This window comes from Anolis sagrei, chromosome 2 (genome assembly GCF_037176765.1).
Source record: "Anolis sagrei isolate rAnoSag1 chromosome 2, rAnoSag1.mat, whole genome shotgun sequence".
NCBI lineage: Eukaryota > Metazoa > Chordata > Lepidosauria > Squamata > Dactyloidae > Anolis > Anolis sagrei.
The window spans coordinates 91987857-92007435 of record NC_090022.1 but is presented as its reverse complement, the minus strand read 5'-3'; the positions used below and the strand labels follow the sequence as shown (position 1 = coordinate 92007435).

General features: G+C 39.9%; 1 protein-coding gene across 1 annotated transcript; it reads left to right on the top strand.

The window, feature by feature from the left end:
* Nucleotides 1–5543: 5543 nt before the first annotated feature.
* Nucleotides 5544–17760, top strand: UBE2B (ubiquitin conjugating enzyme E2 B). Its single transcript, XM_060765281.2, has 6 exons — nucleotides 5544–5941; nucleotides 10124–10204; nucleotides 11221–11246; nucleotides 14158–14247; nucleotides 15034–15122; nucleotides 15859–17760. The coding sequence occupies exons 1-6, from the start codon at nucleotides 5898–5900 to the stop codon at nucleotides 15985–15987; spliced, it is 459 nt and encodes a 152-aa protein (XP_060621264.1). The 5' UTR covers nucleotides 5544–5897; the 3' UTR covers nucleotides 15988–17760.
* The last annotated feature ends 1819 nt before the right edge of the window (nucleotides 17761–19579 follow it).

The window sequence follows — 19579 nt, the reverse complement described above, 5'->3', positions numbered from 1 at the left end:
AGGGGGTTGGACTGGATGGCCCACGAGCTATGATTCTCATGACCCCACAGCATTGATCCATGGCAGTTAAAGTGATGTCGAACCGAATTGATTCTATACTGTAGTAGTGCCGTATGTCAGTACTTATGGGTAGGATGGTGTTGCGCATTTCCTTTCCGTGGCTGAGTATAACAACATGTCTTCATGTTTCTGTTTATTTGCCAGATTGTAAAAGCAAACAAGTAGCACTCTAAGGGCAGCAGCACGTCCCAAAGTAGGCACAAGGGCAACCATGAACATTACACACACTTGATTTATTGTCAAGGGTTTTCATGGCCAGAATCACTGGGTTGTTGAGTTTTCTGGGCTGTATGGCCATGTTCCAGAAGCATTCTCTCCTGACGTTTTGCCTGCATCTATGGCAGGCATCCTCAGAGGTTGTGAGGTCTGTTGGAAACTAGGCAAATTGGGGTTTATATATCTGTGGAATGTCCAGGGTGGGAGAAAGAACTCTTGTCTGTTGGAGGTAGGTGTTCATGTTTCAATTGGACACCTTGATTAGCATTTAATGGCCCAGCAGTTTCAAAGTCTGGCTTCTTAACTGCCTGGGGGAATCCTTTTTTGGGAGGTGATTAGCTGGCCCTGTCTGCTTCTTGTCTGGATTTCCCGTTTTTGAGTGTTGTTCTTTATTTACTGTTATGATATTAGATGTTTTTAATACTGGTAGCCAGATTTTGTTCATTTTCATGATGTCCTTTCTGTTGAAATTGTCCACATGTTTGATTTCACCTAACTGTGAATTTCACCGGGCAGATCTTTGTCACCTGACTTTCCTTAGACACCCCCAAGTGTTGCATCCTCTTTGTTGCTCCAGTCCTTTGATGATTACACTATTTTGCACTTTTTAAAGCTTTTTCCACCATGGATTTTACATGGTGATATCCAGAAGTGTGCTTACTACCGGCTTCAGCTGATATGCCTGTGGCATCCTTTCCTAGAATCAGAGGACCTAAAGATGGTAGTAGTGCACATGCTGGTAACCTCAAGGTTGGATTTCTGCAATGCACTGTACACTGGGCTACCTTTGTACCAAATTCGGAAACTCCAGCTAGTTTAAAATTTGGCATCCAAATTGGTTACGGAAACATCCAGGAGTGAAGATCTCACACCTATCCTAAAGTCACTCCACTGGCTGCCAATTAGTTACTTGGCAAAACACAAGGTATTGGTTTTGACCTTTAAAGCCCTACATGGTTTGGGTCTAGGTTACCTATAGGATTGTCTTCTCCCATACAATCCGCCCCGAACACTTTTGAGGGGCATCTGCTCCAACCAGCCAGAATCCGACTGGTGATCGTCGCCCAGAAGATCTTTTCATCAGTTATCCTAAGACTGTGGAATGACCAGTGGAAGAGATCAGACAGCTAAATGAGCTTTCGGAATTTAAGAGACAATTAAAGACCTATCTCTTCCTGCAGGTCTACCCAGTCAGCTTTGAACCATGAGTTTTGGATTCACGTTCTATTACCACTGTATTTTGTACCATGTGTTTTGGTGTATGTATTCTATGTTGAGGTGTTTTCACTGTGTTGGATCCCACCTTGAGAGGAGAGGCGGGTAACAAAAATTCTTCCTCCACCACAACCTCCTCCTCTGCCTCCTCTCCTTCTCCTACAATAGCCCTCAGAGTTGGTTCCAGGACACACACACATTGATACCAAAATCCATGGATGTGCAAGTTCCATTATACACAATGTTATAGTAGAAAAGCATTCCTTATATAAATGGTAAAACCAAGATTTTGTCTTTTGGAATTAATTTTTAATATTTTCTAGCCATGGATAGTTGAATCCATGGATATGGAGAGCCAAATGTACAGTATTATACTGACAATTTTATTTCCAGTTTCCCTTTTAATTATGGCCAATGTGGACTTTAGCTTTTTTATAGCAGCCACAGTCTGATTTTGTTGAACTTTGTACCATAAGGGAAGATCCTTTTCTGAGTCAGTTGCTGACAGCTCATGATCCCATCAGTATATATCACTCAAACCATAGTATTTTCAGTTTCTATGTATGATTCAGAAAGTTAGATAGCAAAGGAAGATAATATGGTGAATTCATTTTAAATACAGTCCTGGAGAAAAGGTCTAGGGAAATCGTTTAAAAAAGCCCTAGAACAAATCAAACCTAAACTTTCACTGACAACTAAAATTACCAAGCTGTGGTTGTTTTATTTTGGATGCATCATGAGACAATATGACTCACTGGAAAAGATAAGGAGCTATGGTGGCACAATAGGTTAAACCCTTGCGCTAGCTGAATTGCTGACCTGAAGGTTAACGGTTCAAATCTGTGAGATGGAGTGAGCTCTCATCTGTCAGCTCCAGTTTCCCATGCGGGGACATATGAGAAGCCTCCCACAGATGGCCAATTCTCTCACACCAGAAGCGATTTTCAGTCACTTCTGACACACAAAAATTTGGAAAACATTATAGTAGAATCATCGAATTGGAAGAGATTACATGGGCCATCTAATACAACCTCCATAATACAGAAAAAGCACAATCAGAGCACCCCAACAGATAGCCATCCAGCCTCTATTTAAAAGCTTCCACCACACTCCAAGACTGGGAGTTCAACTGTTGGTCAGGAAGTTCTTCCTAATGTTCAGGTGGAATCTCCTTTCCTGTAATTTGAACTCATTGCTCCGAGTCCTAGTCTCCAGGGCAGAAGAAAATAAGCCTGTTCTCTCTTCCTTATGACATCCTTTCACATATTTATACATGGCGATCATGTCTTTTTTCAACTTTCTCCTCTGCAGGCTAAACATGCCCAGCTCTTTAAGTTGCTCCTTATAGGGCATGGTCTCCACATTTTTGATAATTTTAGTCACCCTCTTCTGGACATGTTCCAGATTGTCAATATCCCTCTTGAATTGTGGTGCCCAGAATTGGGCACAGTATCCCAGCTGAATCTGACCAGAGCAGAATAGAGAGGCACCATTTCTTTCCTTGATATAGACCAGTGGTTCTTAACTTGTGGGCTGTGGACCACCAGTGGGCCGCAAGGTCAAAAATCTGGTTTGCATGCCTTCTTCCTCTTCATTTATTTATTATTTATTTTATTTCTGCTCCTTTCACATTCCTTCCCTGTCTTTGACCATGGCATATGTTCTATATCAGAAATTAGAGCTGATATGGTCTATCCAATGCAATTTTCTGATCTTTAATATTAGTCTTGGCTTGTTTGCAAATATATATTTAAAGTAAAGTGTTCCCAATTTAAACATGTGGTCTATTACATAAACACCATCAGTTTTGGAATTGTATTTTATTATGATGATGTATACAGTTAATTGTTCTGGCACTAAAAAAATCTATTGAAATATAATTGACTGATGTACTTGTACTTCTTTTTGTATGTAAATTATCATTAGATCTAGTTTTGAACAAAAGGCAGATAAGAATAAAACGATTGCACCTTTAAATTGATTCGAAGACCTTGCTTATAACATCAAGTTACTTGCAACAGGATGCAGATTCATGCTGAACTTTCTGAGGCCTGGCCAAAGACATTTTGCTGTCTGAATCAGAGTACCAAAATAATAATAATAATAATAATAATAATAATAATAATAACAATAATAGTACTTCTGTGGTTGTTTTGCTTCCAACTACAGGCCCATGCCCTGGTTGCTCAGCAGGTCCTGGTTTCTGTAGCCCACTTGTCAACGGGTGCCCAGGAGAAGCACTCGCCGCGGCCCTTATTATCCTGGGCAGCGACCAAGCCAGTCTAAATTTCTTTAGAGTTTGTTTTACCATATTTAAATGGGTTGGATGCACTTAGTTCTACTTCTCAGTTGAGCCCACTCTGGCTTGGTTGAACCTACTGGTAGTTTACACTATGACCAGCACAGAAAATGAACACGTCAAGCTACTTTGGGACTTCCGAACTCAGACTGACAGAGTTTTGGAGCACAATATGCCTGACCTCACGATCGTGTTAAAAAACAAAGTATGGATTCTAGAGCTTGCAATCCCAGGTGACAGCAGGATTGAAGAGAAACAACTAAAAAAGCTGATACAATACGAGGATTTAAAGATCAAACTGCAAAGACTCTGGCACAAACCAGTAAAGATGGTCCCAGTGGTGATTGGCTCACTGGGTACAGTGCCTAAAGACCTTGGTCTCCACTTAAACACAATAGGCACTGACAAAATCACAATCTTTCAGCTGCAAAAGGCCACCGTACTAGGATCTGCATGCATTATTTGCCGATACATCACACAGTCCTAGACACTTTGGGAAGTGTCCATGTGATCGATTACAACAGCCAGCAGAGTGATCTTGCTTGCTGTGGACTCATCTTGTTGTGTTTCTAATAATAATAATAATAATAATAATAATAATAATCGATCAGCATACTGAGTGCAGTGCTTAAAGACCATGGCCTCGACTTAAAAGCAATAGGCACTGACAAAATCACCATCAGTCAGCTGCAGAAGACCACCCTACTTGGATCTGCATGCATTATTTGCAGACACATCACACAGTCCTAGACACTTGGGAAGTGTCTGACGTGTGATCCAATACAGTAGCCAGCAGAGTGACCTTGTTTGGTGTGTACTATAGAATCATAGACTCAAAGAGTTGGAAGAGACCTCATGGGCCGTCCAGTCCAACCCCCTGCCAAGAAGCAGGAATATTGCATTCAAATCACCCCTGACTGAGAAGGCTGAGAGGAGATATGATAGCCATGTATATATATGTGAGAGGAAGCCACAGGGAGGAGGGAGAAAGCTTGTTTTCCGCTTCCCTGGAGACTAGGATGCGAAACAATGGCTTCAAACTACAAGAGAGGAAATTCCATCTGAACATGAGGAAGAACTTCCTGACTGTGAGAGCCGTTCAGCAGTGGAACCCTCTGCCCCGGAGTGTGGTGGAGGCTCCTTCTTTGGAAGCTTTTAAACAGAGGCTGGATGGCCATCTGTCAGGGGTGATTTGAATGCAATATTCCTGTTTCTTGGTAGGGGGTTGGACTGGATGGCCCTGAGGTCTCTTCCAACGCTTTGATTCTATGACAGATGGCCATCCAGCCTCTGTTTAAAAGCTTCCAAAGAAGGAGCCGCCGCCACACTCCGGGGCAGAGAGTTCTACTGCTGAACGGCTCTCACGGTCAGGAAGTTCTTCCTCGTGTTCAGATGGAATCTCCTCTCTTGTAGTTTGAAGCCATTGTTTTTGTGTTTATAATAATAATAATAATAATAATAATAATAATAATAATAATTTGCTGATGTACTGCAAATCATTCAACACACCTGCCATGAAATCCATCTAGATTTTGCCCATCCCATTCAGATGATGGTAAGACAAGACATTTTTTTAATTGTTTAAGGATTGTGTGAAACTCTGCCTTAAAGGGTAATAAAGATTTCAAAGGCCAACCAAAGCAACTCTTTCCACCAGCAGGGCGGAGGAGTTGTTGTTGTTGTTACATTGGAATGGAATGAGGGGGTTGGACCGGATGGCCCTTGTGGTCTCTTCCAACTCTATGGGAAAAGACATGATGTCGCTGCCTCTCCTTCCCTGAACGCATGGGAATGTCGAAGCGAAGTTCCTGGGAGGAGAGGGAAAGCGCCTTCCGCCGCCCTGCCCTCCGCTTCCGCAGTGGTACGTTCCTAAGGCTCCCTGCCCTCCCCCCTCCAAGTAGGCGCAGTGGTACGGTCCCGAAGGGAGGCTGCCTTCCTCCCTCCCTCCCTCCCTCCCGCTGGCGGAGGGAGACGCCATTGCGGAGTTGTTTGTGAAGCAGCGGAGCAGGAGGAGGCGGCGGCAGCGGACGAGGAGTGAGCCGCCCTTGGTGCCGAGGCTGTTTGAGGCCGAGCGGGGATTATTTTACCACCGGGAAAAGGGGAGACCATGTCCACTCCGGCCAGGCGGAGGCTCATGCGGGACTTCAAGAGGCAAGTGCGGCCCTGCTCTCCCCCTGCCCACCTTCCTTCGTCCCCTCTGCTTTGGGCCTGTTCTGGGGCTGGCCCTCCTTTCCTTAAAGGGCCCGCGCCTCCCTGGGGGTCCTGGCTCCCCTGCTCCCCCCTCTTTCCTTTCGTGTCTAGGAAGAAGGGGGCCGTCTGGATTTTGCCCCCAAGCTGGTGAGAGGGCAAAAAGATTGAGAAGTTCCCCTCTTTCCTTCCTTTTCCTCTCCTGTTATGGAAGTAGGCATCAGGATACATTTGGAAGAAGGAGAAGGGTTCAGCTAGAGCAGGCATGGGCCAACTTGGGCCTTCCTCCAGGTGTTTTGGACTTCAACTCCTACAATTCCTAACAGCCGCTAGGCTGTTAGGAATTGTGGGAGTTGAAGTCCAAAACACCTGGAGGAAGGCCCAAGTTTGCCCATGCCTGAGCTAGAGACAGAAGGTGTAAAGGATGCCCCCACCCCCACCCCCCAAAAAAATAAAGAAAGAGAAGGAATTGTCTGTACTTTTGGGGCAATGGCTCAAACCATTGGCTTCTCCCTCTGGGCCTTGGGCAAGGAATGCCTTTAGAACAGGTGTGGGCAAACTTGGGCCTTCCTCCATTTGTTTTGGACTTCAACTCCCACAATTCCTAACAGTCTACCAACTGTTAGGAATTGTGGGAGTTGAAGTCTAAAACCCCTGGAGGAAGGCCCAAGTTTGCCCACACCTGCTTTAGATCAAAACTGAGTGGAAATGGAGTGGGTTGGCCTTGGCAGAAATACTGATCTGGTGGAAGGAGCTGGTTTGTTTATACCATGTTGGGGCATCCTGCCTCAGTCGAGGCCAAACCTTTAATAAATACCCTTTGCCGTCTTGGGAGACTGGAAGCAACACTTGCCCTCTTCGCCATCCCATGCTGAAGTTGTTACATTAAAGGTACAGTCCCCTTCATGGAAATAATTGCATCTATAATAAAGGAAGGGGTTTTAATCTGCTCAGAATACAGACTGTACAGTTTACCAGAGTTTCGCTTGCGATGCTCTCAGTCAACAGATCTCTGAGCATTTTGCCAATGCAGTGCTTCAAAAATAAAAGGAGCTATTGTAAGAGACTCAGGTTACCCACTGAGCCAACCCCGGAGCTGTAAATAAAACTTCTTCCAGTCCAGTCACTGCTGCTGCCGCCTCCTCTTCTTCTCATCCTGAATCTTTTAATCCCCACATATGTGCTCCAGAGTAGAGTTTCAGTGTATTTCAGTCTTGCTGCATTATATCCCTTTAAGCTTATACAGAATTAGTATAATAGTTACATTTTGGAAATTGAAACTCTTCAGAAAGTGGTTTGGAAGATGGCAGAGAAAAGAATAGGGAGTTTTGCTGTATAGCCAGCTTGTAGTGTTGGGGGAAAACTGGTTATGCTGAAACTGCCATTTCATGGCATGTAGAAAAATGTGCTCTTCACAAGGAAGCCTGTTGATTTTCCCTGTTGTATGTGGAGAGTTGTGTCCTATGTTTCTTTTAGGCTGCTTCCTATAGTTGGAAGTCCTGTCCTTCTCTGCTTCTTAGTTCTCACTGACATCTGGAGAGGATATGCTGAAGTTAGCAAAAATAATGGCCATTTTCTGTTTCTCAAGTAAGCTGCCAGGAAAAGCAAGCTCTCCAAAAGGACTTTCCTGGCACTGCAGATGGATTCCGCAGCGAAACATGTTACAGTTCCTCCAAAATCACAATTTATAACCTGGACACGTAAAAAGATTTAGATCGCCACATTAATGGTGTAACTGTCTCCTTGTAATTTAAACTGACTAGTCAGCAAGTTCGGCTGCAGGATGCCAGTCTTTGTTTTAGGCTGGAATTGGCAAGACTGCCTTTATGAATGGGCAAATATTTCAGATTGGGATCATGCAGTGGCTGCTGAGTCAGCATAGGGCAGCGGATGCTTGCCTCACTCCCAGTACATTAAATGGGGTTATGCCAACACAACAGTATGAGTTGTGTTGTTAACAGAGCACAGTGACAGTATGCAGCATTATTCTAATCCCAAACATGGTTTTTTCTTGAGAACACTGAGGGTCCTTCCACACAGCCCTATATCCCAGAATATCAAGGTAGAATATCCCACATTTTCTGAGTGTGGACTTAGATAATTCAGTTCAAAGCAGATAATGTAGGAATTTCTGCCTTGATATTCTGGGATATAGGGCTGTATGGAAGGGCCCTGGGGCTTATTTCGGGTATTGGTTATTCTATCACATTTATTATCCATGCTGAATTAATATTACCTAACTGCTTTTAATAGCTATTTGAGTATATCTAGAAAGCTCAGGAGTTACAGTTATAACCTTTGGCCTTGAACTCCCAAAAATCCTAACAGATGGTAAACTGGCTGGGATTTCTGGGAGTTGTAGATAAAACACCTGGGGACCCACAGGTTCAGAACCACTGTTCTAAACTATTTTCTAGATAGCTGGATTTGGCAGAGTGACCAAAAAAAGAGGGAGAAAGTTCTCAAGTCAAAGCTCTGGGATAATTGAAACATGCCCTATGACTCTTTTAAGTACTATTATTTGTTCCAAACATCTTGAATTAACAGGAGAAAGAACATTTTGGTCAAGTTATTTCATCTAGGCTGGTATGGTAGGATAAGGTCCCTATAGTTTCTGTGATCTCAAGTGAACTTTCATTGTGTGTGAAAGCCCAATTTGGGCAGCAAACTCTTTACAGCCAAAGGCTTTTCACAGCATGATGTTCCTGAAGCTTTAAGATCTAAAACTATCTCTAAAGGACCCATGGGGCTTAATGCTTAGGCCTGGGCTGGCATGCAAGCTGGCTATCGTGTAGCAACAAGTCACGTTCCTTTGCTCCCTGGCCAAGTTTTGGATAGCCTCTGCTGTTGACATTAAAGTGGTTGAACTGAGCATGCTTGAAGAATGCAGGGCTATGTAAACACAGGAGCTAGAAACTGCAGCCTGACAACATGGTGTTTATAATTTCTTACTGCCCCTCATGCTGTTTTATTGTAAATGTTGACTTTCTAGTTAGTGGAAATGTATTTGTTTGGCGTTATTTATTTATTTACTTACATATTTCTTGTCATTGTGTGTTTGTGCCTTCAAGTTGGCTGTTGACCTATGCCAGCGCATAGGTTTTTCCTGGGGAAGGACATTCAAAGTAATACCTCTTGTGTTGGTGTTATACGTCTTTTAATGGGGTGTCCTTTGCTAGATTTATTTGGAGGAGGTTGGTCATTGCCTCCCTCTGAGTATAGCCTACATCCTTTGGCGACTTTCGATCCAAATAGTACCCACACCTGACCCCGATTAGCTTCTGAGATTAGGCAGGATCTGATGCCTTCAGTCTATTTAGGCAGCAGTGTTAAGGTTTCTAAGAGAAAGATCTGCATTATGTCAGGTTTCTTTTCCTGCACAGACTCCCTAATTTAACAAACACGGTCAAGGAAGTACAGCTTCACTAATGTTTATCAGGGTGACGTCATTGTGTAGCAAAGTTAAGGGAAGGCAGGCTTCTGCGGTGTAAGGTTGCAGAGGTCATATTTGCCACGTGGAAGGAGTTCACACTATCAGTTCAGTTTGTCTGCAAGAGATATCTTCTTCATAATCCAGTCTGAAGGATTGAATGACGTACAAAATGAAGATGCTTCCTGGCTGTGCGAAGGCCGCATGGGAGGTTTTTGCAACAGGGAAGCATATGGAAGTGGGTTGAAAAGGGAAGGCACAGTACACTTTGAGGCCAGACTGTTCTGCCATCCAAAATAGAACAGCACCATTTAAATTTATTGCAATGCAGTTGGATTTAAGAGGATTTTATGCCTCCCCTGCATTTATACATTTTTCAGTAATTTTCTCTGTGTGCTTTGAGAAGATAGGGCACCTCATTGAAGAGATAACCTGTTAGTTTGTGACTTAAAAACCAATACTTATATTCCTAGTAATGATTTTATCTAGTCCGGTCTATACAATTCTTATTCTAATAATTTGATTTAAATCCTGACTAACATCTTTCTCAATAGGGGAGAATGCTTATATATTCTTGGTCAAAGCTCTCTTTTTTCTTGCAAGACCAAGCTAATACACTACTTGTCAGCTCTGATTATTGTCAGTCTGCATAGCTAATGTGTTTATGTAATGTTGATTTTTATGTCTGTTTTCCCTTTTCTTTCTATTGTTTAAAGATTACAAGAAGACCCACCTGTGGGGGTCAGTGGTGCACCATCTGAAAACAATATAATGCAATGGAATGCTGTTATATTTGGGTAAGTGGGAAGGGAAGATTTATATATTAGACTTCTAGAAAGGCTATATAAGAATACTAAAATGATTGAACACACCTTGGTGGATGTATTAATAAGTACAATGATTCCTTGGTATCCTCTGGGATTTGGTTCCAGGAGGATCTCTGTGGATAACAAAATCCATGGATACTCAGGTCTCATTATATACAATGATGTAATAAAATGATGTCCCTATATAAAACTGCAAAGTCAGGCGTTGCATCTGGGATTTTATTTATGGATTTTTGGTGTGTGTGAAAAATTTTCAGCCCTGGCTGATTGAATCCATGGATTCAGAGAGCTAACTTTAAATCCTCAGCTCCCAAAGTCATCAGTGTAACAGTGCACCATGGAACATAAGGGCTTCTTTTATTTCAAGAATTGTTTTGACTTAAAATGTAAATGTGCAAGCAAAAAACCTTTTATTAAATTTGGAGCACCCTACTGTCAAAAATGTTTCGGTCCCCTCAGTAGGCCAGGATCCTGAGCAGCATGTTTATAGCATGACTATATACATATTCATTTATGCTTGGTCATACCATTACACAAGTGACTGTACAAGATAAATCTCAAGCCAGCCATTCCTCTGGTGTAACTGCTTAGAGTTAAGAACACCTCTTACTTAAATTCCCCCATTATGTAAATTAGGGACAGCACAATGCCAACATGATGTATCCATTTCTGCAGATGAGTTCCAGAATTTTTTTCCTGGGACTGAGAAAATGCAACAGCCGCTGTCAAGTAGGAATCATGCCAGCATAATAAATCCACAACAGTAATCTGGCCTTTGAAAATTCAGTGGTCGCATTAACATGCAGAACTCTAGTTTAAGACAGATTTTGTCAGAGAAAATGCAGTGAAATCGTTAAACCAGATCTGTCTTCAGGAATGTATACTACAGTTTTATGAGAACCTAAATTGTAGTAAAACAGGAGTTCTGTTTTAGTTCATCTACATTAAAGGAGTTGCTTTATAAAGCTCTTGTCTTCCTTTTCCAGGCCGGAAGGCACTCCCTTTGAAGATGGTAAGTAATTTAATATTGTGTGCATTTTTTTCTAACACAGAAATAATTTATTATATTGGCTTGCAACACCTGCATTTGATAACAGTAAATGAGAAACTAGAAACTAACAGCCAAAGGTCTACCTATCATAAATATATACAAACGTTATTTTTCTCAACAGTATAAATCAGGGATGGAGGAAGTGTGTTACACCTTACCATAGGGCCCCCTGATGGCGTAGTGGATTAAACCGCTGAGCTGCTGAACTTGCTGACTGAAAGGTTGGCAGTTCAAATCTGGGGAGTGAGGTGAGCTCCCACTGTTAGCCCCAGTTTCTACCAAATCTAGCAGTTTGAAAACATGCAAATGTGAGTAGATCAGTAGGTACCACTTCTGCAGGAAGGTAACAATGCTCCATGCAGTCATGCCAGCCACAGCGACAACGCCGGCTCTTCAGCTTGGAAATGGAGATGAGCACGACCCCCCAGAGTCTGACATGACTAGACATGTCAGGGGAAACCTTTAGCTTTTCCTTACCATTGGCTATGTGATCAAGGATTGATAGGAATTCTAATCTGACAACATCTGGAACGACATATATTTCCTACCCCTACTTGTCACATTTGAAAACAGATATGAATGAAAGTGCATGGATTTAAATTTTTAAACATTTGTGCTCATGTACCTTCAATTTGCATCTTGGCTAATGGCAACCTTATGAATTTCATAGGGTTTTTAAGGCAAGGAGTATTCATTGGTGGTTTTGCCAATTCCTTCCTCTAAAACATAGCCTGATTTTCCATGGTGATCTCCCATCCAGGGCTGACTCTGATTAGCCTCCAAGATCAGACATGATCTGTTCCCTTTAGGGAGTTTAGGCCAGATGCCAACAACAATACTAAAGTGTCAATGAAGCCCCAAATCAATTGGCCTTGCATCAGTGTTATAAATGAGACTGCATATGACTGATTGCATTGCATGCAGGACTACAGGCCAAGTGCTGATAATTCTGATCATTTCCTGATGTTGGTCAAGAACATTTCGGAGCTCCTTCCTGAGATTTCTGTTTTTAGTGAAAATAACATCTTGGCCAAACAAAAGGCTGGGATCCAAAGAGCCACATGGCCAGTCGTGCATGTTCAAAGGCACTTTTGACCTGCATATCTAGAGCAGAAATCTCTCATGCTACATGATGAATTCTTTGTGAAAGTGGGATGGGTTAGCCCCCCTCCCTCCCCCAATTCTGTTGATTCTGCCAAAGTTTTGAGCACCCCTTAAAGTAGTAGCTCCTTGGATCTTGGCCACAGTTTCCATCAAGGCATTCAAGACATGGAACAGTACGAACACAGGTAGCTGTTGATGGGCAAGCTTTGTTGTCTTCCAAAGCCATGTTAACCAGTGTTCAATTGGATTTTCAAAAGAATAGGCAATGAGAGCTAGAGAGAAAAAGAGTGAATGAAAAATCAATTCCTACAACCAAACTTCAGGCTCAAATCAGTTGTATTCAACAAAGCCCTAAATATTGGGGATTGGGGGGGGGGGGGGTTGAAGGGGAAGTTTACATTCCATTGTATTTGTGTGTTTCTCAGTATCTGGCTTCATCCAGAGCACATGATCCTGAGTCATCTTTTGATGCTTGAAAATAAAAGCAACTGAAAATTCCCTTGAACTTAACTGTATATGAAGCTGTCTTGTTGAAAATAACCATAGCAAAGTGTGGGAAAGTTCTGGCAGGGTTTAGGCAGACTACTTTAGTCACCCATTTTTCATGCTTCAGTGTTGTGTCTTGTAGAACTGTTTTTTGAAAGCAGAAAGTCTGCTTTGTTAAAAGCAGTTCAACGTTTTTGTTTTTTAAAAATCTATATGCATCATTTATAAGAATAGATTCAAGGAGTGGAAATGTTTTTAAAGACAAAGATATAATTATTCTGTAAAAGTTAGGCTAATGATTAAAACAGTTATATATTAATATCTGCGCCCTATAGAAGCAGTCAGTATCTTATAATATATAAATCCCAGTAAATTTATAGTTCAGACTGCTTGAATTGGTATTTATCTTATTCTTGTCACTTATGGTATGTGTAAGGAAATAATTAGATAAATCTAAATAAATAAAAGTGTTTAGAATTTACTTTGGAAGAGAATCGTTCTTTTTCTCTTTTTCTGTCTTTCTGCACACAAGTAAGTGAGTGTTTGTGTTACAAATGAGGTTTTCCTAAATAGTTTCTTTTCCATGTCAGAAGCAACTTGAGAAACTGCAAGTCGCTTCTAGTGTGAGATAATTGGCCGTCTGTGTGAGTGAGAGAGAGTGAGAGATCTCAGGCACAGGTTTCAGTCTTGCTTTCTACACAGAAATAGGTTCAATACAAGAAAGACAGACTATGTAAAAGGAAGGGAGGCTGTTCACCATATAGAGTAGTTAGCGATAAATGAAGCATTTCAATTCTTAAAATATTTTAATGTCTCTTGAACTCCACTTGGATTTATTTTTCATGGCACTATTATAGCTTTCTAAGCCCGTTGAAATTACACAGGAATATACTTTATTAATGCACTATTTTTAGTCCAGTTGATAGTAGAGTACTTGCCCTGTGGTGTAGTTTCTGTTCCATATTCTCTTTAAGTAGCTACTGATGTTATTTCCTATTAATAGATGTATACTTCAGCTTTTTATCAGTGTTTCGCCCTAGGGCTGAGAGTGGCGGTCAATAAGTGCAAGAAATAAATAAATAAATAATAAATAATACTGATTATACTGTTTATAATGTTTAATTTAGAAATATACTGTATGACTACAAACTGCTTCAAAGTATTTTGATATAGCAAGATAGCAATACCAGTATATTCAGACTGTAAAGCACCATGTTTCAGTTCTTAACATGAGTATCATTTCTACCTTTATTTTCCCCCTCCCCTTGTTTTCTTTATACAGGTACCTTTAAGCTAATAATAGAATTTTCAGAAGAATATCCAAATAAACCTCCAACTGTTAGGTTTTTATCAAAAATGTTTCATCCCAATGGTAAGTATATATGATGGTTCAGAAATCTTATTCTAACCTGCAATATTTTAATATCCTTAATGTTTGCTGAAGATGATCTGTTAGCTCAATTTTTTTTACAGCCCATGAGCTATACTTGTTGGTTGTTATTTTATTTCTGAAGGGCCTCATATATTTAGAGGTGGTCTATGTCTATAAAAAAGAGCCACTCCAATATGAAGAAAGACTGGAAAAGCTTAAAATTACTGTTTTGTGCGGAAGCCCCACAACATGCAAAAAAAACCAAAAACTGCCATAAAGCACATTTATTTTCCCACTGGTATGGAATGATATAAAGATTTGCTCCTTCCTATAAATTGCTGCAAATTGAAAGAAATTGATCACATAATTCTAATAATAAGTTAATTAAAAATAATCTGATGCAATTTGTATGTGATCTTCTTCATGGGGGCTACATAAATGGTGGAACTTGTTTTCCTAATTTATGCTGCCAATTGCAGGCTGCCTATTCACACAAACTTATAAAAGGAGTAAAGTCTTAGAAATAAATTATGTGCCCTTCTTACTTGGAAACTTTGTGGTTTTTCTATACACTCTAACTGTATTCTCAATTCGCTTCTGGCACAATAAATAAAATACATAAACAATACTTGGAAACAAAGCCTATTAATTACTTAGTTTGCAGAGATTGCTGGATGATTTAACATAAGTTGAAATATTGAACTACTGGAAGAATGTATTACTGCGTTTTCAGTGTTTGAACAAAATGAAGTTGAAATAACCGTAATTTAAAACCTTTTATTTTAGTATATGCAGATGGTAGCATATGTTTAGATATCCTTCAGAATCGCTGGAGTCCAACATATGATGTCTCATCTATTTTAACCTCAATTCAGGTAACTTTCTTAAATTGCACATAAATCTACTTTTTCCCCAAAGCAAAGGGCAATTTCCAATCTGTCTGCAGCAATGCACTATAGTAAATAGTTTGAACTATTTGTATTCACCAGGTAACACTGTATTAAGGCGAGTCTATTTCATAAACCTCATTTAGTAGAATTGTTGTGATAGATGTAGAGCATAACATATTACTTTTGAAAGGATATTAGTAACAGTTAGTCTGAAGAAAGCTAGTGTGATGCAGTGGTTTGAGTGTTGGATTAGGACTCTGGCAGACCAGAGTTTGAATCCCCACACAACCATAGAAACAACTGGGTGACCTTACATGCATGACTTGAAGGTATACAACAACTGAGTTTAAATCCAAGACAGTTAGCTATATTATAGATCGAAATCATCAGCATTAATTATTCCTAACACTGCATAGGATTGAAGCTGTATTTCGAAACATAGTCTCCCAAAAGTTGTTAATTGCCATTTTTAAAAGCACCTCTTTATTTATATTCTCTATTTTTCAAAAGCGCTGCACTGCTTCTAAAGTGTGTTTGGGGTGGGTAGTGTCAGGAGATGTAGCTAAGTTACATGAGGCAAGTACATGTTGGTCCTTTTTTCTAAGATCAGGGCACTGTCTGGTTAAATGTGATTAGTGTTGTGTGTTTTTTCCTCTTTTGCTGATAAGGCTAATGGGTATTTCTCTGCTTTTCTCCCCCTCCTTGGCTTCTCCCCCTCTAGTCACTGCTTGACGAACCTAATCCAAATAGTCCTGCCAATAGTCAGGCTGCACAGCTTTATCAGGAAAACAAACGTGAATATGAAAAAAGAGTTTCTGCTATTGTTGAACAAAGTTGGAATGATTCATAAGAAATTGACTACTTCATTAACCGGCATCCTCATAATCATCATGTACAATTTAACTTGCGATAGGAAATGCTCCCGGAACTTCTCAAGTGCCACGTTTGACTTGCATACAGGTGTATTTGCAAAAATAAGCCCTTCAGTTTCAAAACTCTACAAGCTTGTGTACCTTGATTAATGTACTTTTTATTGCATGTTATGACCTAAGTTATTGCTACATAAATTTGTAATATATCCTGTTTGTATTTTTTTCAAAGTGTATAATGTTGGTGTGAAGTTTTCATGACAGAATATACATATTTTGTAAATCTGTACTTTTTTCAAAATATTGAATGCCTTATTTTTGAATTCTTTAGATTTTTAAATTGGACAAAAATCACTTAACAGAGTTTTATATATAAAATATTTCATGTAAAGCTGAAATACATAACCTCAGTGCAAGACATTTTTTCTGTCACTTCTTTCAGTTTTTCTTTCCATGGGCTCACAGAACCCTTGCATGCAGACTTACTATAAAATGCATCTCCAGATAGTGAGATGCTCTTTTGTGCATGCAGTTCAAAAATTCTGCTCAGGTAACAGATTTTTTTCTGGGGATAAAGTGGCCATACTGTTCTCAACACGTCTTCCCAATAGTGAAGTAGTTAATACACTGACAACCATGACTGATGTGGATTTTATTGGGGCTGTTTACATTTGTCATATTTTTTTTGTCTGAGTTGTGCAAAGTAGAGTAAGGTAAGAGAGAGCCCAATAGTCTTTATGTTTGAGTGGCAATATTGACCTAATCGAGACCTAACACAATAGACAGTGTCATCACAGCAGATCTAGTGAGTAAAATGCAAAGTCCAATTGCTGCATAATTCATGTCCTAGATGAACAACTCTCCAACAGTGGGGTTTTGTGCTTTTGTGATTCTTACAGATTCCACCTGGTATTTCTGTCATTTTAGGGAAGATGCAGAATATCTACACAACGTTGAGCTTGGAAATACAGTCAGCCCTCCACACTTGTAGGTTTGACTTTTGCGGATTTGATTAAAATGTTACTTCTGGAAATCTCTAAGTCATTCAATACATTGCTATGGTCAACCTGCCATTTTTTTTCAAATTTGTGGGGTCCTGCCCCTCAGCAAATGTGGAAGAGTGACTGTAACTTTAAATTCTAATAGATATGAAGAAAAACTCTTCAGCCTTAATGATAGCAAGCCTTTTATTGAGCTTGAACTGCATTACTTCACAGTAGTGATTTCATGATATCAAGTGTGAACCCTAAAAGATATAATGGAAAACAATCTGACAATGGCTATTCTGGACCACATCCATGATGGTGCAAACATAAGAGATCCTTTGCAAAATAGTTTCCCCTTTTCTGGTGGACATAAAAGTACTATTTGAATCTAAAACATTTTAAGGAATTCATAGTCATTGGTGATTTTAGGAAAAACTGCATAAGAAGCCTGAGAAATGGGGGGACTAAATCTTGATTTGAAGCAATCACCATCCTAAATTTAGTAATGTTGAAACATTTAAATATTCTTTTCTGCTATGAGGTAGAAAACATATTCATGAGAGACAAAGTCCCAACATTCGAAGACAAATCAGATACTATAAAACATCCTGAATTCACCCATGTGTGTGAATATAAAACACTCCTGTAAACCTTATTGGCACTCCTCTTCATTAGGCAAAACCACTACCTAGAGATCATAAGCAGATTGGAAAGTGAAGGTTTGGTGCTAGATCATTAGAACTATTTACATAAACAGTTCATTCAGTATCCTTGTGACTCTGTCTGTGTGATCTTTGTTGTGGCTGAGGTCATATTGCATATTTATAAATAGTCTTGATGTACTGATATCAGAATACATGTTACTATAACAACCTCATTAGCAAGTGCACCAGGTCATTTGAGGCCGGCTTTTGCCAAAGGAGAGAAAACCACTTTCTAGATTGGCCGAATAGATGAATTCCAAAGTTAATCACTCAGGAAAAAGGGAATATTTCCAAATTCCCAGTGACAACGTCATTTTTGTGTGAAGCTTTCAGAACAAGGTGACATTACACAAGTGATCATTTGTTTAGGGAACATTCTCGTATTCTTTCACAATAATAAATGAAAATAATGAAATTAAAATAGTGGATGTTAACAACCAACATCAGATAATTTTTCAAAATTAACTGATGCAGTTTAACTGGATACATTAGATGCCAATAACCTTGTAAAATAATGACTTATAAAAGCAAGAAAACAAGTGGGTGTTCTTTTTAAAATACAAATATACGGTATATATTGCTAAGTCACACCACTTTTCCTTTATCATGCAAGTACTTGCTATAAGATTAATCCTAAAAGGCTGTTGGCAGAGTGTTAAAAGGAAGACAGCTGAGATGAGAGCTTCCTTTGCAGCTAAATTGGACTTCCCTGTCTTGGCAGCTCCAATCAATAGGGGGCAACAAAGTCCATCCACTTCTTTCCAGATGAAAGGAAAAGCAACTAGGATATTTCCCCTACCAACCTTGGATCAAATTGATCTGATAGCATGTGATAGACAAGCAAGGTAATCTGAACTAGTATAATGTAACTTTCTCTGTCTTGCTGGAACTTTCCACAGTAAAGCTACTACTGGAAGCAGATAGGAATACCCACCACACTGTTTATTTTTTATTTATAACCTATATTTCCTATCTGCTTTTTGAGATCTACCTATCCTATAGATAATAATTTTCATAAATTAATTATCAAAATCATCTTAAATCCACCAATTTAAAAATAAGCTTATTCAAATAAAATAAAGCTGAGAACTCTAGATATGCCATGGACTGACAGACAAATAAATGGGCCCTAGAGCAATTCAGGCCTGAACTCCCACAAAAAACCAAGATGATTGCACTGAGACTGTCACACTTCGGCTATATCAGAAGAAGACAAGGCTCACAAGAAAAGACAATAATGCTGGGTAAAGTTGAAAGCAGTAGGAAAAGAGGAAGACCACGTTACAGATTGATAGGTTCAGTTAAAGAAGCCACAGCCCTGAATCTGCAAGACCTAAGCTGGGCGGTTGATGATAGGATGAGTTGTAGGTCAACAATTCACATATGGGGCAGCAGAATATGCAGAAAACCCTTTCATTGCAAGAGTTATAGAATACATTTGTATTTTTACAAGTAGTCATAGAAGGTGCTCATTGTGTATCTTGGTGGAAGGGATTCCGTATGGTAAATTCCACCACCAAGAAAGCCCTTTCTATAGTGCTCATTGGTCTTGGTGATGTTGGTTTCAGGGCCAGAAGTAAGACATCTACAAAGATTTATATGACTGCACATCCAATTTTGCATGCAAATTATATTGGGGTTCAAAGTTCATAACATTCATAAGTCAGCATTTGGACTGAGTCTAGAAATGCATCTCAAATACCTGGTGGAGAATTGCCTTCTAATGACCATCTAACCTTCAACAAGAACATGCAGACAGTCTTGCATGCAAGAGCTACATATAAATGGAACAGCCCTTTCTCCCCATTAATGCCTTTCTGAAAGACATATTTGGGAGCAGGGGGCTATTAATCCTTCTCTTGACTCATTTAATTCTAAATTAC